This window comes from Electrophorus electricus, chromosome 10, assembly GCF_013358815.1.
Source record: "Electrophorus electricus isolate fEleEle1 chromosome 10, fEleEle1.pri, whole genome shotgun sequence".
Lineage (NCBI taxonomy): Eukaryota > Metazoa > Chordata > Actinopteri > Gymnotiformes > Gymnotidae > Electrophorus > Electrophorus electricus.
Window position 1 is genome coordinate 18,971,842 of NC_049544.1, and position 23,788 is coordinate 18,995,629.

Below are 23,788 nucleotides of genomic sequence, written 5' to 3' on the forward strand. Positions count from 1 at the left end.
GAGATGACTAATGCAGCGGTAATGCTGTCACAGTGCAGCTAACGCTAGCTAATGTAATTCAACAGCGGTGTGAAATGTGCTGGGCCTGATCGGATGCATCTTGTCAACAACCCAAATAGCTAGGCTAGCTAACCTACTGCCTAGCCAGGTAACCGTACCGTCAGAACTGAAATCTTTTCTACCGCCACAGACAATATGTAATGTCAGTAGTAACGTTACCAAAAAGTATTATAAAATTTGGCCTACATTTTAGAGAAGCCCATATAGGTTATATTTAATTTACATAATCAGTCTTTGTTTTGGTAAAGCGTAAATGTCTGCCCTTTAACCTTTATTCCTTCGTTACGAGACCGTTAGCCAGCAAGCAAAACAAGCTAATGACCAGCCTCTATCAGACAACAAACTTAGAAACACTGCCCCTGTGATTGTTAGAGACCGTTAGCCAGCAAGCAAAACAAGCTAATGACCAGCCTCTATCAGACAACAAACTTGGAAACACTGCCCCTGTGATTGTTAGCTAGCTAGGCTACCTAGGACAGATGTCACTAGCTAGACAACACAGGTAGGCATGTCAATGAATTAACATTAAATAATTACACAACGGCCAATCAACATGATTTAGTGAAAACAGCTGGACATTTTTCTCGCCATGTACTGTTTCTTAGCTGACAAAACAAAAACCTTCCTTGTTCGTTTGCTAATATGCTTGCTGACCATTGTTGCATTAATCAACACTGAAATCCGCATAGCTTGCTAGCTAGTTACCTAACTAACCTACATAGCAAACGTTACCTCAGTAACGATAAACGATCGGGGTCAGCACCCCGATATGTCGAAGATCTTGGTTTTTACAACGTATTCATGACCATTCACAAAGTCTTAGCAAGTCCCTTCCTTACCTCTATTTTCTCAGGTTCATACTTTGCATTACAGAAGCCACAAGCTCTCTTGCTTAGGGCTTAAAATGTTGCTAGCAGCACAGAGAGAAGATTATCGGGTTGAGCTAGCTAGCTAATGGGCAACCGATATTTGGCTAGCGTTGCTAAGTTAGCTGTAAGTCATGGAGTTGTTCATATATGTGCAATACTGATCCACAATCCCACTACTTGTTTGAAATGTAATCCATCGATAACGACAGTCGATGTACCATCCTTCGTTTTATCATCGACCTGTGAACATAAACCTCGCTAATGTTGTTTCCAGCTCTGTGCTAGCTGGCTAACACCCTGCTCTATGTTGCTGCTGTGTTTTGTTGTTGTCGTCGACCTTGACGTCACTGCGCAGCGAGATGTATCTCTTTAATTTAAAAGACATACACTGCCTGGCCAAAAAAAAAAGTCACGCATTCTAATATTTAGTTGGACCACCTTTAGCTTTGATTACGGCACGCAATCGCTGTGGCATTGTTTCCACAAGCTTCTGCAAAGTCACAACATTTATTTCTGTCCAGAGTTGCATTAATTTTTCCCCGTGATCTTGTATAGATGATGGGAGATTTGGACTACTGCGCAAAGTCTTCTCCAGCACATTCCAAAGATTCTCAATGGGGTTCAAGTCTGGACTCTGTAGTGGCCAAGCCATGTGTGAAAATGATGTCTCATGCTCCCTGAACCACTCTTTTACAATTTGAGTCCGATGAATCCTGGCATTGTCATCTTGGAATATGCCCGTGCCATCAGGGAAGAAAAAATCCATTGATGGAATAACCTGGTCATTCAGTATATTCAGGTAGTCAGCTGACCTCATTCTTTGGGCACATAACGTTGCTGAACCTAGACCTGACCAACTGCAGCAACCCCAGATCATAGCACTGCCCCCACAGGCTTGTACGGTAGGCTCTAAGCATGATGGATGCATCACTTCAGCAGGCTCTCTTCTTACCCTGATGCACCCATCACTCTGGAACAGGGTAAATCTGGACTAATCAGACCACATGACCTTCATCCATTGCTCCAGAGTCCAATCTTTATGCTCCCTAGCAAATTGAAGCCGTTTTTGCCAGTTCGCCTCATTGACACTGGTTTTATTAAGGATACACAGCTATTTAGTCCCAATCCCTTGAGTTCCCTGCGTGTTGTGCATGTGGAAATGCTCTTACTTTTACTATTAAACATATCCCTGAGTTCTATTGTTTTTTTACAATTTGATTTCACCACACGTTTAAGTAATCGCCGATCATGATCATTCAAGATTTTTTCAGAAACGAATCAAAAGACAAACTGATTTATAAACAAGTCCTGCCTTCAAACAAGAAGAAAAACAATATAATCAAATGAAATAATTGCCTGTGTTCTACAGAGTAACTCTTACACATAGCTGATCAAATCAACTGTGCAATGTGATTTGGGTCAGAACTCTCTAAAGATTTTTAAACAATGCTGGAACAAACTTAGTTTTCCTCCTTGCATATTTTTTTGATTACCATAAATTATGTATTTTGCCATTTTGTCACAGAGAACTCAAATAGGCACACCACTTTCTCATTTGATATGAAAAGCTACACTGCAGAAAAGTAAAACTTTTCCATTTTTAGGTTGGTTTTAATGAATGCTGGTCCTGGGGCTTTTTAGGCATTAGGAATCTGATAGATTAAGCTGTCTCAGTGTACCCTTGTGCTTGTCTTTTTTTGTTAATATGCTACATCTAGGACTGTCTGAGTCACTATCTCAACCACATACATCTTGCAGTTAGCGCCATGTGCTCCAAACATACCTAACACTCGATCCATATGTGAGCTCTTATTACCGCCTGGACTAGCTCACCCATCACTGGTGAAGTGCTGCCTGATATAACACGTGTGGAATCTCATCAACATATACCTGGATACCTGGTGCTCAAGTTTTTTCCAATGACCCTGCTTGAATGTTTTTTAGACATTTTGTATGTGCTATCCTCTCTCCTGGTACAATGATCACCAGCCTACACCTGCATGCTTAGTACTACTAATAATCTTCCTCCTGGGCACTTAATCTATACCATAAACTCCTTATACTGAACCTTTATCCTAACTAGTGATAAGCCCATATTCCTAACGTTGCCTTTCCTATCCTCTGGAACAGTAGTCTCCTGACAACTTACACAGTGGTTGCTGATATCACCTACAGATATTTCCTTTTAGCATCTACATACATATATTTTTAGGCTTGCTAATGTGTAGTTCATTTTTAAAAATCTTTTGTCTATGACTCCACTATGCGGTGCAGCCCAGCAAAGGATGGGATCCCCGGGAAACCTATTCTCAAGGTTTCTTCCTCATGCTATTTCAGCAAGTTTATCCTTAACAATTTTGCCATTAATAGGCCATGCCAACTATAAAATCTAGTGTGTAGTGTACATTTAGATTGTCACTGTGTGTAACTGGAAGACCGTATTAACAATAGATCAAAAAAGGGTCTAATTTAAACAGTAAAAGGTTTTGATTGATATACCAATAGACATCCTTGACAATTGATATACATCTATCGCCAATATTGAAAAAATACATGGTTTAGCCTTTTCATGATGAAATAAAAATGCAAAATTGACATCTAAAATTACAAATTATCACTGTTCATGTAAGGAAATATATTAATCTTAACATCTTCCCTTCTATTTACTGTGGCTCAAAATCCTCTGGTACAGGTAAAACTATTTGTGCACTGGCGAGGACTTTGTGATTTTGCAAACCACAGTTTACATAATGTTTTTTCAATTAATAATGTGGATTGTTTGCAGCTCCCTCTCTGCAACTCTACAATAAGCCATAGAGACTGAGACAGAGAGAACAGACATAGAGAGAAAGAGGGAGAGAGCACACCTTTGAGAAAGGTTGTACACCGAGCAGCTGGTTAGGTATACACTCAGTGCCAATAGGAATACCCTGCCGACTGTATATTTCCCCCTCGCACCCAGGGGGCTGTCCCTCCCACAGTCAAGTGCCAAAGGCACCATCTGTTAGGATAAAAATGGACTGTAAAATAGAGGCTAAGGTTCACACACACACACATGCACACAAACACACACACATACATACGCATGCACATTAATGGAACATGATAGCATATCAATGAGAATCTGAAAAGGCCACTGACGTTTAATATTTAATCTTGGTCATGATCAGCCATGAAATCTACTGTAATGCAATTCACAGACAAAACCTTTCCATGTATATTGATTCACAAACTGCTTTCAACAAAGCTGGCTGTATAGCACCAAAAAGTGAGATTTTAGAAGTATTATGTAAATGATGAAATACATAAAATTATACATAATTAATTTGTTAGAAAAGCATATTGTGTATATGAGGGCATATTTATTATTCAAGGAATAGTTCATGCAGTTTCTGTTCATATTTATTTTAAATTACAACATATGTATGATCCCATTTATAAATCGAACTATCCAAGGCATATGAAAAGTTCATGTTTTAAATAGAGCCATTTAAATTAATCATAGAATAACATGAAGAAAAAAAAAGTTTGTGTTGGTAGATAAAAAAAAACTACAAGAAAGGCTATTTATTTTTATTTTAGAAATGCCAGTATATTAAGGACATATATTTATGCTATGGCGACACAGTGAATACGTATTGCCAAAGAGAGCATGAGAGAAAAGTCCTTGCCAGACAGAATTTATTTTCACTGAAAAATGTTGTGATATATAATGTAACTCCAACTGTCACCAGCAGATGGAAACACAACATTTTAAATTACAAAAAAGCATCTGAAATATCTCCTGTGAAGACTTTAGCAGGTTTCCCATATATTTCTGTATGTTTGGAATCATCACTGATGCACACAAATATATATAAACAGAAGTCATGTAAAAAGAAGGCTGTGTGGATATAGGCAAAAATAGAATAAACTCATTTAAACTTACAATATCAGGTTACTCTTCTTAAATTTTCTTCATAATAGTCAGTGTTTCAGTCCAGTGTTTCAGGCACACCAGTATCCCCAAAGCTCTTTATTCTTGATCCAGTATTTAAGATGTCATCCAGGATTTAAGACTTATAAATCTGAATAAAGCTACATCAAGCCTAATTCAGTAAAGCAGAGTTGAATCAACAAATGCCTCTAAGAAAAAAGATTAAACATTTCATTCATAATTGCCACATGATTCAAAATAGTCCACAGTGAATAACCACCATCAGTCATATATTGAAATTTGGCAATTTTAAAACATGAAATGGAACTCCTCTGAGGTCTAACAGTACATTAATTCCCTTATCTCTTAATTAATAAATTTTAATAAGTTTTACTGTAACTCTTTAAAAAACATTAAAAAAAATTATATCAGAGGTATTTTAATAGCAGTTCAGCTGCTCCTGCAGTTATAGTTTAAGATATGGTCATGAAATTGTGCAAATACAACTTTTACGAATGTATGAAATTGTATTGGAATATTTTATTATTGGAGGTTGATTTTAGCAGCTGATGATTTAGAGGTTTCCTTACAGCATATCAGTGTCAGTTCAACATGAACACAAAACGTGATTGGGATTATGCCAGTGTTTTCATAGACCTAGTGAGAGAACAGCCCTTCAGGCTCTGCTGAGGAACATATTGTGTAACAGTATGGCACTGTTGACCTGCATTATGCAAAGCCAAGTTATGTTTTACACTGAAATGTGTGACCCATCGTATTATAGTATGTTATCAGGAGTGGATGGTGATACTGTGGCCCATACGCCCGAGTATCGGTTCCTTAGCTGAAGTCTAAAGACATTCTCTTACTGCACTACTGTCTGTCGGCTGTGGAGATCATTATCATGGCAGATGGCATTTTTCATATCCAGTCTACTTCTGTTATACTACAGCATTTACCACATAAAAAAGTCAGTACAAACACTGAACACTCTGGTGTGCCTTTTTTGTTTTGACTGGTGGTCACTGGGTGCTTCCTTCTGCATTCACAAGGCACAGCTGACAAAAGCTGACAAAAACCATTCATTCATTCTAAAAAGGGGTGAGTGAACTATTGCTTCATGAAGATGTACACTTTAGGCAAAACCAGTGGGTGTCTTCCATTATTGTATAGCTGTGAAAAGTTTAATACATTATTAGTTACTAAAGACAAATCGTTTTATTTAACAAGTTAGTTATTATATACAATTAAAATAAACAGGATTTTAATTATCACATTTATCATATATTACTCTATTCTTCAATGAAAATTCTGTTTTTGAGTGTAAGAATACTGCTGTAACTTGTCCTGCATTTCAGCCTGTTAACATAACAGAGGGGCACAATGTGCAGTTTACATCTCAAAACACACTGGAGGGAGGGAAAACCAGCACTAAGCTCTGTATCCTAACCAATCACATCAATTTACGAAAAGGGGGGGGGGGGGGGTCACATGACTAATGTTTAAGAAAAAGGTTTTCTCTGGCTTGTGTGCTACTGTTCTGCAGTAGCATGTAAAACAGTGAATGGTCTTTCTGCAAACATGAAGTGTCTTATAAGGTGAAATAATGTGAGAAGATGGTAGGGGATAAAGGTTCTGCAAATACACAAAGTATAAAATATCCCCTTCTAGTGAAGAGCTGCTATGGCGGTATGGTGTAGCTATGCCATGGATATATGTGCCTTCCCTTGCTAATGAGTATTTAAAAAGAGGAGGAATACAATCTACAAAGTGACTAATTCATTGCCTCTGACCTCAACTTCTGGGCCACGATATGCTTATCTCTGGCTTATTCTCCCGTATGTCCTTTGTGTGTGCGCGTGTGGTGGTTGCAAAGCAATAACAGAATAGAATATTTGGTTGCATAATGTTCAAAAATCAAAATGATGTGCACGTTGCTTTAGTCCTTCGTTAGATATCCAATCCAATGCAACCCTCCCCCATTTCGAACACAGTTGCGTGATGTGTGACGTTGCAGCATACGGAGGTGGGGGTCTGGGAGGGACTTCTCGAGCCAAAGAGAATTCAAACGGGTTTATGACTTTAGGGAGTGTAGAAACGTCGCATTCAGTCAATGGACCCGGGCGCACTCCGATAACCGCACGCATCGTGTGCTTCTGACAGGGAAGCAAAGAGAAAACGAGTCGGCTCGTAAGAAAACAGCGCGGGTAGCTCGAAAAGGTGTGTCCAGTTGGTAGACATCCATTGTAACAAGGACAAGACACGGCATAAGACCCCGTCACAGAGGAACAATGCTCCACAATCAAGTTTTGGTAATATGAACAAGAGGCGCGGATTGTTTCAGACGGACACTGACTATTGATGCATCAAAATATTCCACCGTTTTTGTTAGATCAGAGCGCTGCGGATTCCTTTTGAGCGACTTGTCTTGTTATTCCCAAACGCTTAACGGGTATTTCTTTTATTAGAGTAGTTTCTCGTCTCCCTCAGCCACAACGATGAATTTCCAGTCGAGTGTCCCGGTCTCGGTGTCGGTCTCTGGTATCTCTCAGCAATCTCAGCCAGCCATGCCTACCCCAGGCACGGTACCCGCTCCGGTCCCAGTACCCCAGCCCATTCCACCACAGTTTGGGTCCGGATCGTCCGGGAGTTCCGGGGCAGGACAGTTTGGATCTGGGACTGTATCGGGCCCTGCAGCTCAGCCCGGGCCGCCGGGCTCACAGTTTGTTTTGTCCAACTCAGCAGCCATTAGAGCCGAAATCCATAGGTTCGAGTCCGTCCACCCGAACATTTATGCAATCTACGACTTGATCGAGCGCATCGATGACCTGGCCCTTCAGAACCAGATCCGGGAGCACGTCATCTCCATTGAAGGTAAGCACTGTGTACGCGTAGGGGGAAGGGAGGGGGCCCAGGTCGTCTCAGCCGCCGCAATTAATTGGAACCAGGCGCCAACAGTTCATTGTCGTTAGACGAAGGACAGTAATCACAAAGTGACCGTCATGTCTGTTATTCATCCAGCATCTCTCTGTGTGTGTGTGTGTGTGAGAGAGAGAGAGCGAGAGAGGGAAAAGTGGACTAAGGAAGATCCTTCATTTTCAACTGTTGTGTTGTTGCTTGTACTGCTAACATAATAGGGTAGGCTGTTGAAGGACAAACGGACATGCTTGCTTAAGCTCTACAGCCGATGCTCGTTAAAGAACAAACGTTGCCTGCTGGCTCTGCTTTAAAATTTTTTTCAGTAATAAGATTCGGGTGACAATTCCTTATTTGAGTTCTTTATGACAGATTTTTATGCGACACTTTGGAGGAGGTACACAATCAACTCTTATACTTTAACGTCATGCTTAATTTTATTGTGTGTGTGTATGTATGTGTAATATATATATATAATATAATATACACACATATACACACACATATATGTATATGTATATATATATATATATATATATATATATATATATATATATATATATATATATATATGTATATATATATATGTATATATGTATATATGTGTGTGTGTGTTTTATAAACAAAAAGGTTTACATAATTTGAATACACTTTTAGAAGATATATACCATCATATGTTGCATGACTTTATAAGACATATCCTAAGCCTTTTTATATTTTATTTGTTTATTGGAATAAAGTTTTCATATTTGTCAGGCTACGAATGTTGTGAAGACTTGTGGTAATTTGTAATGATATATGCAGGGCAAAATGAAAGAACCGCTCGTGTCATTCAGTCGCCCATGATCAGTGGTTCGTGAAGAGAGAGATGCTTGGTTTTACATCTCAGCGGAAGCAGGCTGTGGGTGTTTTTGAGATAGTGGACATTGGTGTGCGTGTCAAGCCCTTTACTAATTTATGCTGTATACAGAGGACCAGCTTCCTACAAGAAACACACCAAGACTCTTTGTCTTGTAAGTGTGTTGGATTGTAGACGTGAGGTTTGTAGATCTAATTATTGCAAATATAGTTTATTCCTTCAGATAAAGTCTCAAATACAATTACATGCATAAATTATTTGCCTTTAAATATCTTTATTCTTTTAGCACTAGGCTAAAGCTGTTTCTTGCAGTGTTTAATAAACTATATTCTAATTAAACATAACATTTGCATTTTGAGAAAATATTTACATAAGGGTTGATTTTAGATGTCTTCTTTTGGTAGGTTTGAGCAAAACAGCCTGGATTGTAATTTATACCCTTCAAAGGAGTCAGAGATACAATCTGTGTTTTTTTTTTTTAATTTTTATATCACACTTTATAACTGATACTATAACCCCACCAGCACTGCACAATCCCAGTGAAACTACAGGATCCATAGTTTTCTTTCAATATCACTGGAATTTTATATCACAGCCCTTCAGGTCCCCTGAACAGTACAAACTATTGACGTTAGATGCTGACTCAAGTTAGCATTGCAAATTCACATGGTCCTCTTAACTATATAGTAACTTTGTAAGTCAAGTCAGCCAGTTAGGCACAGAATCAATCACATGACCTGGTGAAATGCTTTGGGGAAAAACTGCTTATTGTATGAAAGCCAGTTATTTGTGTCCCTTATAGTGTGAAAATAGTTTAAAGTATCAGTCTCAATTATCTGACATTTCTTTCCCAACCAGATTTGTTTCACAGGGTTTACTGAGGTGCAACTGTCGTATCAAAGTCAAGCATCATGTTGCATCTATTAGAAAAGGGAAGTTGATTATCAGGGAGTTAGCTACCTTTGTAGCTCTTGCCCGCTGCAACCTATGGTTGCAATTTGTACACAGAATTTGCATAGTCTAGCACCAAATTCATGTTAATGGGTGTTAGGATTTACATAATGAATATGCAAAGAAAATACAGAAAGCAAGGAGGTCATGATTAATGGTTGTATTGGTAATTCTTGACTCATCCATTGCAATTTCAACTGTGTCAGTAGCCACATGCGCTTTTCGTACACACGTGATGATGAACATTTCTTTCTAGTAGCTGGAAAATTGTAACTGGTCTTTCCACTTATTTGCTGGACCCAGCCTGTTTCGTTAGCATATCATTACTATGGTAATAAGTCCTGGCTTTAAGTGACACCAACAGTTCCTTCTGTCTATTACAGGAAAGGGAGTTTTAATTAAACCATCCAAAATAAAAATACATAGTCAATATTGTTTGGATATGCAGTGAATGGCTGTGTTGTGTTTACATTATCATTATGAAAAAGAACATTTATCTCTTACATTATGAGCTATATTACGGTACATTTACAGTGTTTATTTTTTATTGTTTTCTTCATCAAGAACTGCCGTTACAAGGCAATCACAAATGTTTTTATTCACTAGGTTACTTATGGCTTTTGTGTAAAAGGTTTGCTCCTCTGACACTGAAAGCACAGCTTTCTGAAACAGGTTGGCTGAAAAGTAAATTGGTGCCAGAGCAATTTGCATATCCTTTGTGTTGTCATAAGTGGTACAAATCATTATGCATGGTTTATTTGTTTCCCTTTTTTTTCCCCATTCGTTTTTTTATTTGGTCTTTACAATGTCAATTCCTGGCATGCTACCAAATTAATGTTTTTGACAAGTTACAAAATTTTCAAGTTCACACCCCTGTGCTTTGTTGTGAAGAAAAAATGTCTGTGAGGTGAATGAAGATTTTGGAGATTAAACATGGCCTTGTTTGTGACAGTCATATTTAATTGGTATTTTGAAATTAATGAGTGTACTGGAGTGGTGCTGATCTGGATCTCAAACACACTGCTGCTGTACTCTACTGTGGCTGTGCATTACCTTTTAATGCGTCAGTCCAAGATAGACTCTATGCAACACTCTTCACTGCAGCAAAGCTTGTATGCCTGTTACAGGGAGAAACGGTGTGTGTGTGCACGCGCGATTGTGTGCATGCGCACACACCCACCTGTATGCCTGGACTGCAGACTTTTGCTGTGGTCCTGCATTAAAGCAGAGTGCCTGTTGCTTAGGAACCAGAGGCTCATAGTTTTACTGAAGATCAGAAGAGAACAGGAGTTTAAAAAAAGGAAAGAAGAATCACTCTGCTCTGATTGGGCTGCTTCATTTTCTCTCCTTTTGCTTGAACATCTGTTGTTGTTTTTTTTTTAGACCCTTTGTCCAGTAGGTTTATCATTTACCAAGTGGATACCCACATACTATAATTGAACATCTGCCCCGACTACCTCCTGAATGAACTCTAATAGTTTAACAATATTAAACTCTAATGTAGTTCTTTTAATGCTATAGAACATTACCCAGAATTGCTTAGAACTTCATGGCTGTCCACAGTCTGGTGCAATTTATTTTATTTGTAATTTTAGACATATATGTTTATGCTAAGTTTATGTTAAGTGGAAGAGGGCTATTATGCAGTCAGCAAATGAATGCCATTTTAGTAGTCAGGACTTTTAATTCCTTTCATGTTCTTTGCTCATTAATTTGCTTACACATAAACTGATGGCACATACAAAGACAAGCGAATGTTAACATTTCTTGTTGCAACATTTTATGTTGAAAAGGTTTGAGACCAGCTGTGCCATACGCCATCTGTGCTGGGGGTCTGTGAGAAGACAGTTAGCCAACTCTTCCATTGTGTGGGAGAGGTGGCAGGGTCACTTTCTTATGCATCTTTAAATGGAGCACAACGCTTGTGATGTCTGCTTGGTAGAGAAAAGATGACCAGAAAGCATTCTCCTTAATGACAAATGTTGCCAGCATAAGTAAAACTCACTGGCCCCCCGTTAACCACTTAGATATTTCCCTTCTGATGTCACAGTGAAATTCTGAATGGACTAAGTATGCTCTTGACACTTTACAGGCATAAACATACCAAGTGAATAGGTCTGCTTAACTGGGCTGTATATCAGCATTTATTTAGTTTGAATGTAGTTGGTTTTCACTCGCTCTCCCAATATGTAGCAGAACTAATTTCACCTGCTGAATAGGGGTGGGCAGACCTGAAAGTGGCACCACAGTACCACAGAATGGAGTGGAAAGATTAATGCAATCCTACTTATGGCAGTTGCCATAAAATTCTTTGTAAAATGAACCACAAAAATATTTTAATATTTCAGACTGTTAAATGATGTGCTGTGATATTTCTGTAATATGTTATAATGTTTTAATTAATCATGGCATTTACATGATCCAACAAACATGAAGAATTTTTTTCAGTATAATGCAGTCCAGTCTTGAACAGTGACACAGCAAGGGTTCTACGGTGGTTTTAAAATGTTTCATATCATGCTTCCAGTTTGTAACAGTATAATTGCAAAATGGCATTTTGGTTCAGGTTGTCCAAAGACTATGGTACATACTGCTTTATCACGTTGTTTACAGGCAATCAGGAATCATTTGACTTGTGGTGATCTGTTCTTACGTAGAAGCTTTTAGTTCCAGTAATTATTGCATGCAAGTTGTGCCTGGGATGTAAAAGTGAGCCTCAGAAATGACCTAGCATGTTAATCTGTTTTGTTCAGGCATCATCCTCCTGGTCCTCGCTTGGTCTCCTGTGTTTGACAGTGGTGCAGCTCTGCATCATACATTTTGTTATCAAAAGCCCTTTGTTCAAATGGGTCCTCTTGCCACATGCAAGATCTGGCTAATTAGCTCAGTTTTGACCTTGAACTTTGACTCTGGCTCATTTATGGAGTATTGGGTGAGGTGGTGTCAAGGGGAGGCCATGGGTCTGAAAGGTCACAGGGTCAGTTGGCACTTTCGGGGGTGGGGGTGGGGAGGGGTTCTTTCCATAGCTTGGTGCCATGGCAATGAAAATCTGATGCTATGTCCTATCTGAAGAAGAGAATGTAGACTATTGTTCTGGCAAGACAAAAGCACTCTCTTTTTACTTGTTTGACAGGCCAGAGTTGGCAACTCCCCCCCCCCCCCCCCCACCACCATCTTGAGAGATCACACATGTTCTTTTGCACTCACTGAAGGGGTTGGAATCTGTGGTGAAGTGAGGATCAAGGGGTTCCTGGTATTGAGTGTAGCCAGAAGCAGTTTTCAGATTTTTTCCTGATGATGCCAACTCTGATGAGGCTTTGGACACTTCTATAGGCTGTGTTGAGGTGTTTTTGATCCATTTTCCCAGGAACTGTAGAGTATATTGTCCCTTTTGGAATGACCCCTAATGTAATGATGTTTGATTCTTTTTGAATGCTTAAAACATTGTGATTTTAGTATACAATATGAATTGAGAAATTATTTTAATGGGTAGTGAGGTGAAGAATGTGTCCTCTATGGAAATATACTGTTGCGAATGCCTGTTGGAACTGTGCTGTGCCCTGTAGGCATCTGACCAGCATGTTGGAGTTTTGGGAGGAGTTTCTGTCAGGCAGTGTGTTGGTGCTTGGGGAGTACTGCCGGATGGGCATCTGGACCAGCGTGCTGGAGCTCATCTTTTGTGCCTGCAGGGCTGCTGAGCAACAGATGGCCTGTGGCATGAGAGGAGGCTTAGCAGGGCTGGGAGTGAAACCTGCCAGGAACCCTGGTTCTCCTCGACATGGAGATCTGCACAATTTCTCTCTCTCTCTCTCTCTCTTGCTCTCTCTCATTCTCTCTCAGCACTGGGGATGATGGGGTGGGTTTTTATGGTGCCTTTTCCTGCTGGATACCACCCTGGCCCCCACTGATGGTACAGTCCTTGAGGAATGGATTGGGCCATATTGGGGGGGGGGGGGTAGGATGCAGTGTGACACCACTGGAGTCAGCCAGAGACTTCTCGAACAAGATAATTGGAGTCACATGCTCTATTTAGGGACTTTGTGCCTGTAGAAATTAAATTGACTCTCTTAATCACAATTATAAAACAGGGCTATGTCACACTTTTTTTTTTTTTTTTTTTGGGTTAGTGCCTTCAACTTTCAAGGTCGTCCTTTCGACTTGAGTGTCCTGTCGTTACATTGGTCCTTTGCTTGAGGGGTGGAGAATGCGTGTTGAGCTGTGTCTATGGGGTGTTTTTATTCTGGATGTGATTAATGTGTTTAGAATGCACCTGGAGTGCTCTGCTGTCCCTCATGGCTTCTTGTCACAAACACTGCGTTTTTCCTTTGAGTTAGTACCTTGCTCTCCTCTCCCCATCTGAAAGTGGCCTAGATCTTAGTGGATGAGTGAAATGAGCAGATTTTTATGAACATATTGAGATTTTAAATTTGGTTATAGGTTATGTGTTAAGTGCTAAAAAGACTTTTATGTATTCCTTGCTATTATCTGCATGGTCCAACCAGTGTCTGTTCAGGTGCTTTTTTTGTATCAGCCCTACTCACATACAAGCATCAATTGATGGATAACATACAGGTTCTGCAGCTTATTTGAGAAAATCGACATTATGTCCCCTGCACACATGCCTCACTTTTAGTTACATGTTAAAAAGGCATGTCTGAGCATATCCCCAAGTACCTCTGCTGCTCTGAAACCTGAGCCAGTTTAGTCTTCATATCAGTAATGACCAGTTACCATTTGTGGATAAGTTGTAAACAGATGGCTGTTAATTAACAGATACCTTTTAAAGTTAATAGATGCCTGTTATTGCTAGCTGTATGCTACTAATACTATATTCAGGCCTTTTGTTGGCAGGTAGAGAACAGTTCCCAAATGGGAACAAGTAACCTTGATTCATTTTCTTCACTTCTTAGAGGTAAAATATCCAAATATAGTTAAACTAATATGTCATCTTTATACCCTATACATTCATTGTATTTTGTACATTCTTTGCACTGGTCTTCAGTTTAATAAATTAGGTACAGTGTGAATCCTAAAAGCTCTTCAACTGTTGCGTGGGCACCTCATGGAGGTGGAGTGTGGACTATATGCTTTGTAGATTTCTGTGATGCTCATGGGTGTTTGCCCTCAGTACCATGCCACTCAACATTTTGCAGGCTGAACGGCCCACGCTGTGTTATAACGTGGGTCAGAAAAGTCGTTGGGTGTTTTTCTGGTGTCTGCACTCCCCAAGCACCGCAGTGGGACTGCATAGTTGCCATGTCACGGTGTTTGCTGCTGTAGTTGGCCTGGAGAGAATACGTTTGTGATTAGGGGATGGCTTGCTAACTAGTTTCGGTGCCTGCCACGGTTACCCCCTCTGCACTCACCCCTGCCTCCTGCATTAACCCCTCCCCTTCAGTCACATGACACTGTGCTCGCCCCTGATTCTGCTGTTCGCCCCTCCCCTTTAGCCAAGCAAGAGCACACTTGCCTCTGCCTCTCCCGTTATGCCCTCCCCTTCAGCCAGACAAGAGCACGTTTCGCGGAGGCAGCTGGAGAAACACTTGCCCGTGTTTGGCACCTTACTGTGAGTTTTCACACTCCAGCCTTCGCTTTGTTCTCCTGTAATGGTGCGACAGTGACGTGCACAAAAAGCTTCTTTGGACTCCCAGTAACCTGCTAGCACTGTTTGTAGTATAGCACTGCTCATGCAGAATGTCTGGCAGATGCAGGATTTTTTTTCTTTTTTAAACGTCATGTATTCCTTCTCATTTAAACAATGCCACTGTCTCATACATCCATGTGCCCTCACAGCTAGCTTGCACAGAATTTGTGATCATATACAAAGAGTCAGTGATTAAAGAGGTTCTCGCATGACATGATGCACTCTCAGGGTCACTCTCCAGCGTTCTGCAGTGGATGGATATTTATAGGTCTCAGATGCTGTTTGCCACAGTGGCAGTACCAGAGAATCTGGTGTATCTGGGGGAGTGGTAGTGTCTGCTGATTATCACTGTGCTGAGATCAGTGCTTTTTAATAAGGCTTTGCTCATGAAGCTGATGAGAATAAAACAGCCACTAATGGTGTGGGCCTGTAATGTGATATTTCTGTTTACTTCACCACTTCCTGTGCTCCTCAAAAGTGCAGCGGAGAGGCAGGGGTTGTCTGACCCCACTGCAAAATAAATCAGTTATCTCCGTTTCAGTCCCCTTCTTTGAGCAGAACGTTGAGAGGCTCTTCCACACACAGTCCCTGGTGGTCTTTATTTGTGCCTGTAGCTTTTTACAGCTCTAAAAAGCTGCAGGAACATCCCCCAGGTAGTTCATGGTACAGTGTCTGTGGGTACAATGAAATACAATTGTACACAAGGGAGAATGCAGTCCCAAATTAGAACTGTGGCTTCTGTACCCAACCAACAGCAGCCACATAACTGACACACGTGGTACAAGCCAGAGTGACTGCTGATTAGGAAGTTGCTTGCATTTTATTTGTACCTCGAAAAAAAAAAAATCCCACGGGTAAAAATGCTTTTGTGTTACATAAGAAGTAAGAAAGGGAACGTTCTTAGGGTGTACTGCCGCATATCCCTTCTAGCAGCTTTGTGTGGCTGTAAACAAAATGGCATGTTGCATAATATTTGCTTGCAAAAAAAGACAAAAATACCACAATAAAAAAACACCATCGTTAATTTTTTAAGAACCTCCACAGCTTTTTAAATTATGACCACAAGCCTTGGTCTACTTGCAGGCTTAATGGAAGAGGGTCCCAGCCAGTTTTGTTGATCATTCATATTTATAACAAAAGCACACATTTCCTTTCCCTCTCCAGTTTAATTGCATGGTTACTATGGTGATGCCAAGAGACGAAGGTCATCAGAATGCGGCAGTACTCGTGTAGCCACCCTTTAAATGCCACCTCATTGGTCTCTCTTTTTTGATGTCATGTCCTCTTTGGCCAGGCAGGGGTCCACCCAGCCTAACAAGTGTGGACGTGTGTGCATCCTTGTAGAGAAAGGCAGCACTGACGGTTTAGTCAGGTGTGCTGGAATGCTAGCACATGGCTTTTAGCTCTGTTGTGTATGTAAGATTCCATAGACTCTGCTGACAAGCCAGAGCAATCTGCTGCTAAGAATCATTTTCATCTGAAAAAGCATAAAGAATTTCTCCTAATGTTTTCTGAGCACCGATGTGCAATAGCTAGTGTACAAACAAGGCTTATGATTTGTAATTACCTTTGTTTACTGATACCTTTTAAAAAACACCCCCAAACTGGCAGGCCTGATTCCCATTACGGCTTTGAGCTCATCAGATTTTAGAAGTACACACTGAATTCTCAATACCTTTTCCATTCCTTCCTGTGCCCACATCTTTCCCAGGGGACATTTACTAGTGTGTTTGGTATGCAGGGATGTCCTTACTGGGAGTCATTGGAGCTGAGGCACTCTCAGAAACCTGTCTAGATTCCTTTCAACTGGGCTTTCAGTGCAAATCGGAGGGATTTGTGCATGGTTGGAAATCACTCACATTCATAGATCAGTCTGGTTGGCATCACATAAAAGGTTTCTGAACACTCCTTTCCCCTGCATGCACTCTTCTGCCCATCAAATTAAGAGTGATGAAACCAACATCATTCCGTTTGGACTTTCCCTGCATCAGCAGTCAATGCATCATTTTCCTGCTTACTAAATACTCTGCAGTTCCAGGGCACTGAAGGACTACCCCCTCAGCCCATCGATTCTAAGCAGAGCAGCTCTGAAATCCAGGGGCGCTTATGTCAGCTTGTTCTGCCTTTCTGCTGCCTCTGATGAGTGTGAGGTGGGAAGGTGGGTCAAGAGCCTCAGGGGCCCGGAAACTTGCCCGAGATCCGTGCGGGAGTTTTCTGCAGCGGCGCTGGTGCTGGTGGCCACCAGCCCCTGCTGTTTTTGGCAGTGACCAGAGCTGGCATGAAAACTGCTGCCATCAGCAGTGGGGAGATTTGAGTTTTGTAGAAATTCACCATGCACTTTCTGTGCCACCTGAGCTATATTAGCTGGTTGTTTCACAGGAAGTATCCTCGATTTGTGGTGTGTTCAAGTGGGCCTTTCTGAACTGTCACTGCCTAGTGAAGGAACAGGAGCAGTTTGTCTTTCAGAAGCTAAAATGCAGCAAGATGCATGTGATTGAAGTGTGGAAGCAAAGTTTGTACAGATCATGTAGGATGGGACAAGTGCCACTTCGCACTGGGTCCATAACTGATATAATCATTTATTGTGATCATTTAAATCTTGGTCCATAGTTTTTCAGTTGTTGACCTTTTTTATTCATTCATCAATTTGGTCTCTCTTTTTTTTTTTTTTTTTTTGTTAAACTACATTTAGTTGACTTCTACTTTTACTTGGCTTATTGAATTCTCAGTAAGTCAACCATTCCCTTAATCATTCCTATCTGTGGTTATTTCTAAGTGATAAAGAATAAGATAAATGTACTTACAGGCTACATGAACAGAATGCGACTGACTAAATGTACACGCCCATCTTAAATGACATTTGGAAGACCACTGTTTAGTATATTGCTGTAGTAGGCCCTATAAGATAAACCATCAACTTAGCCCAATTAAGTTGCATGGCTGCACTAAGCCAGTCAAATGGATGAAGAGGTCTTTCATCCTGTAATCATTTGCCTGAACAGGTGAATTTAAAGGTGCTTTTATTATATATTGTTCAGCTACTGAGTATGGCATTTGATGATGATGATGATGATGATGATTCTGTTAATATAGTTTAATTTATATCATTTTAACTTGTATTAGAAGTGAGTCCAGGTTGTAATTATATCAGCATCAGTAGAAATGCAGGCCATAAAGTTATTTGTGATTAGTTCTGCACACAGGAACCAGAATCAGGCTCTACTGGTCATATATGTTCACACATGAAAGGAATTTGTCTTTGGTCACATAGAGACAAGCAGTACAAAGCAGTTTTTACAATACACATGTAATTGTTTACTTCGATTAGTGCAAACTTCTTTCTCTAGAGTAAACATGACATGATTGAGGAAACATTTAAAGTAATTTTCTTTGAGCTTAGAAAATGACTTGTCACAGTAGCACATAGTTATTTTTGTATATTGATAAGTTGACCCAGTTAAATATTGTAAGATATCTCTCTAATGGCGCATTTAACTGCATTTATCTCTTGTTCTTTGCTAATAAAATTAAAGGCATAATGTTAATTTTCCTTACATGTTTGCAGAAAGAATGAGTCTGTTTGCCTGTTTGTTCTCACGGACATTTGGGAATCAGAAGGACTGGTTCAAAGAGTCAAACAGGAGATGCTCTAACCAATCAAATGAAAGAATTGTGGTGTTACTCCCTTGCATTTTTTTTTTCTTGGATCAGATCTGAGAGCTTGAGAAAGATCTTTCAGTGTGATGTGGGAATCGGCCTTCTCTAAAATTCTGTGTGTGAGTGGGTAGGTGGAGTAGGTCGGCGGGAGAGAGGAGAATTAGGAGCTCTACGTTGGCGTTCTCTTCAAATTCGTCTCCAGAGAGCTGGTGAGAGGGAGCTGAGAGATTGAGGCAGAAAGAAAGAGAACAGGAGAAATTCGAAACTCAGCGAGGCCTTAGCGCATGTCCTTAACTCAGAGCAAAGCTTGGATCGCAGTGAGCAGTGCGTCAAACCCTCTGGCACTTCAGAACGCACTGTACTACTGCAGCATTGCCTTTTCAGACCAGCAGCAAGACTAGAGAATATCTTTAACCCATTTTGCATATTATCACATATGTTGTTTTATGTTGCGTATGTGTGCGTGTGCATATTTGTGTGTGTGTGTGTGTGTGTGTGTGTGTGTGTGTGTGTGTGTGTGTGTGTGTGTGTGTGTGTGTCCATTGAGAGATGCAGCAGATGCGTGGGTGTGTGGGTGGGTGGGAGGTCGAGTGTTATGCAACAGAGAGAGAGGACTGCTGTGGTAAACTTGAGCAGATAGACACATACAGAGACACAGACCACAGAGATACCCACACAGGAACGGAGAGATGGAGTAGTTGAATCCTTCTGAGGTATGAACTCTTTGGAGGTATACATGTTAATGTGTGTCAGGAACCAATGTCCATGGCTCTTTTCTGATGAACCTCTGATCTCAGATGTACAGAACATCTTCCCAGTCCAATATTTGTAACATTCCAGCTCCCAAACGCACCTAAACCTGTCAAGTTCTGCTGCTATTGTTTAGCTGGTCCATCATTGTTGGGAGCTAAAAATTGCAGTGTTGTAACCCAACATTGTAAACCCACTCACTTAAGGTAGGTTTGCTCTGATGAACAAAGCAATTAATGACGACATTGTGTAATTTATATAACTGGTATAATAGACGGATCTTACATACACTCATCAAAATTCATTTATTTACATCAGCATTCACCTGACCAAGAGGTTAAGAACACTTGTTAGTGATCCCAGTGTGCCAGTAGGTAAAATATATTTTGAAATAATGAGGTTTTTTTCATGCTTCTCCATGTCCCTCTATGTACTATGTGCCTCCATTGAAACACCTGGTGTCATCCATATTATAGGTGAGTATTCCTGTTCTTTTATAAACAAGGTTTGACTGGGTTGAACCTCTTTCCAAGATACATACTATAAATAATTCAGAGATTTCACTTGTGTTCATTTAATACCCAGCCAGGAATTGCTGTGAGTGTGACAGGCCAGTGTTGATCGAGAGATGTCTTTTGGATGAGATCACACCCATTAAACACCGTAGCACATACTAATGTAAATCCTGTGTTCTGTTGGTAAAACCCGAGTTACATCCAAGTGGCTCTAGTGTTTGTATGGCAAGTTCTTATTGGAGCTCCAGACAAACTCAAGTCAGAATCATATCATTTATGAAATCCTCTTGCACGGTGCATGATTAATACTCTGAAATGGGTGACCATTAACATGTTGGCTTGCGTTAACTGCCACTTCAACACACTTCAGTATAAAAGATGTTTAAATCTATCTGTAATATTTGAGAGTAAATGCTGAATATTCACTAGAAATTAACAGACTTTATTTAAATGTTAATGACTTTAAAGCTCTTCCACATTTGAATGGTTTACTGAAGTAGCTAATTTTACTGTGATGTTACAGAAGCTGCTAATTATGAATATACTGGAAGAGAGGTAATCACTGGTTACCTCCATTACATTTCTTGCAAAGATTTAGTCTTTACAGTAAATAATATTGTTGTTTCCTGGTTTTACATGCAGACCTTATCCACCTGAGGGTTTCTCTCCAGTTACAGCTGTTTTTGATCTTTGGAATGAATGACATTTTGTGTCATGGCCCTTCATAGTCTCTTCACAAGGGATCAGGAAATGAGCTTCTTCTTGGAGAACAGTTGATGTACCAGAAGAGTTTTGTTTCGTTTTTGCTTTCTGAGGTACATTTGGTTAGGATCATCTGCGCTTGGTGCTTGTGTACAGTGTATAACTATTGTAGAGGGTTTGGGTGGTAGAGCTTTCTAGGAAGGTTTGCCAGATTGAAAAGGGAGGAGACACTGCAGTTGGTGGACTCTGCTGCTGACTTGCCAAGCTTGATGCCCAGATGTACCCCCACCCCCCTTCAGGGGAAGAGCTGAAGAGCAATCAGCTCTTCCACTCTGTCCTCCTTCTTTAGACTGAGGAGGAACATAATTAGTGGTTGTGTGTGTGTGTGTGAGAGAGAGCGGTGGGCGCAGAGGATGTCACCAGGCTTTCCACTTGAAGCTGATGCGCCGATTACCCACAGTAAGCCATTGTCTCTCTCTTGCACATGAACACGTACACGCTGAGCTATCCGTGGCCAACATAGCACATACACAGCCACATGCACGTGCACATATATCAAACTCCATGTCCTGTTTCATCACATTTAGTGTTTGCACTGAGACAATAGCACCTGTGCTTGCACAATAGCTGTGCTGTGTTGGCTGTGTAATGGTGATCATGTGTGCAAGCTCAGTATTCATATCCACCATGAGGCTGTCTATATACCTGTCTTGGTGAATGTATTGTATACCTTGATCTTTGTTATGGTAGAGTGTGCAGAGTTTCAAACATAGCTTTTCTTTCATCCATCTTTTTCCCATTTGGTTGAAGTTTGCTGTCTTTTCACCCTCAGTGAGATTGCCACATCCGAATGGCCATTTTTGTTCATCAAGGAGCATTTTTGTCCAAGGCTGATGCCAGCAATTTGAGATTCGGTTCCTCGATGAGTATTACCTTTCATATTTCGTCTGTCTGTCTTTGACTGACTGCTGACAGTTATGTGCAGACAGTTATTTTAGCTCTAACAGTCTCCGCAACTACCTCTTGAAACCGCAACTCCTGCAGTCGATGCTGTGTAGGATGATCCGTTTTGGCTCAGATGGCACTGCTGCAGTTTGGAAGGTCAGGAATTGCAGAGGCACTGGGTAACAGTTTCTGCAGGTGAGTGGAGTAGTGGAAGTTTGTGAAGTTGTATGTTCAGACCTGCATGTATTACCACAACAGCTGTACATTTTAGACCCTCTCATGGCCAAGGACTGTCGAGGCACAGAGTGTCTGTCTCTCTCTCTCTCATGCTAACATCGTTGTCATAGTAATTCAGTTGGAATAATAGTACAAAGAGATAACTATGCTATTAAGGACGATGAAGGTATGGCATCTGTCTCATTTCTTGCCAAGTAAAAAAAAATGGTTTGGCAAAATAGTTTTTCCCATCGGTTCACCCATTGATTGGAAACAAACCTACAGAATCTGTAGATTTGTGGCCCCGTGCACCTGTTGCCAGTAAACAGGAAACAGTGTCGGATCAGCATCATGGTTAGAGGGCGTAAGTTACAGTTGCAGCCATAGTGATACAGCATTTAAATAATGCCGGATTGAATTTTTCAAGTGGAGTGATTTGAGTGCAGCACTTTAAAAAAAAAAAAAGAAAAAAAAAAAAAAACAACGCTCAAATATAACCCATAATCCATTGCCACATATGGTGGAAAGTTAACTAATGCATACTGCCAAGGGTACTTCATTACACAAAGTAACGATAAAACATGCAGTAAAACTGAGGCACTTTTTAAAAAATGGCGGTTTTTGTTCGGCAATGTTTGTGTGCAGTTTTCTATGAGCTGGGATGTGTCGCGTGGCCATGTAGTGAGGTTTTGGCCTGGAACATCTCTTGGACAACTTCCAAACCTCAGCGCTGACGCCATTCTTTCCGCGCTTGTTATGGCTGACGTTTCTGCACTGCTGTTTTGCTCGACAGTGTGAGTTAGTGCTCGGCACACACAGTCCTAATTCCTATAAATACAACGGTCTGTTGTTTAACCATGTTGATATTAGTGCCTTTTCTGAATATAATCATTATATAATTAAATCAAGAATAACATTAGAAAAGGTAGAGTTTTAATATATTTTCCTTATAAGCACAAATGGAATATATGACCTGCCCATATGCGTTTTAAACTTGGCTTCGAATGCACAGAACCTTCTGGCATTTACAACATGTACAGTCTCATCCCCCTTCTGTTGGAATGGTGGGCGTTCAGCTTGGCCCTCCATAGCTGGCAGCGTGCACTGGCTCAGTGGACGCGGGCGAGCCATGCGCACGGCTGTGACGTCGGTCACCACACGCCGCCGCATCCTGCCCCAGCAGCTGCTCCCTGGGAGAGAATTGGACGGAGACATCCGGATACAGCCAGGGACAGGCCATCGCTCGCCTCGTCCAAATCGACCCCCCACACCCCATCCCCGCCTCCCCGTGACTTTCTCTGTCCGCCATCTGGAGAGGATGCCTGCATCCTGAAACGAGACACTCGAGCTCAGAGTTGAACCAGGAACGAGGGGATACACCTGTAGGTCTGAGGGCATCCTGGGTTGAATCTTTCAGAATTTGTCTGAGACCCAATACCAAGTCTCACTAAGTCAATATCAAGAGTCACCAAACCTGTCATATTATGAACACCATTGATTACTACATCCATATGCAAGTAGGGATTTCTTGCTAGCGATGCCCATTGTTCCCCACTGGAATCCCAAATTGCTGGCTAGTTTGACATAATGTACTGTAGAGTGGAGTAGATCGCTGAGGGAACTGACGTGTATTGTGGGCACCACTGTGTGTTAACAACACACAAGTGTTAAGACTCGATTAGTGTTCAGGCATGTGGCGGGAGGCAGAGGGAGCTAACACATTGTTAACGGGTATTGCTGTTAAAGCTACCGCTGGATTTCCACTCTTATCTGCACCTCCTCTGAGAT

General features: G+C 40.9%; 2 protein-coding genes across 4 annotated transcripts in view; one reads left to right on the plus strand and one right to left on the minus strand.

Moving 5' to 3' along the window:
- rb1cc1 (RB1-inducible coiled-coil 1) overlaps nucleotides 1-1,252 on the minus strand; it is a 25,600-nt gene extending 24,348 nt beyond the window's left edge. For all 3 annotated transcript variants that reach the window (XM_035530596.1, XM_035530595.1, XM_035530597.1), the window contains exon 1: nucleotides 900-1,252. The gene's annotated coding sequence lies outside the window, so the exon portion shown is untranslated. The remainder of the gene's footprint in view (nucleotides 1-899) is intronic.
- Nucleotides 1,253-6,515: 5,263 nt separating this feature from the next.
- The window catches only part of agap3 (ArfGAP with GTPase domain, ankyrin repeat and PH domain 3), a 115,354-nt gene continuing 98,081 nt past the window's right edge, over nucleotides 6,516-23,788 (plus strand). The window contains exon 1 of the mRNA XM_035530598.1: nucleotides 6,516-7,719. Coding sequence (XP_035386491.1) covers nucleotides 7,344-7,719 — 376 coding nt within the window. The 5' untranslated portion in view covers nucleotides 6,516-7,343. The remainder of the gene's footprint in view (nucleotides 7,720-23,788) is intronic.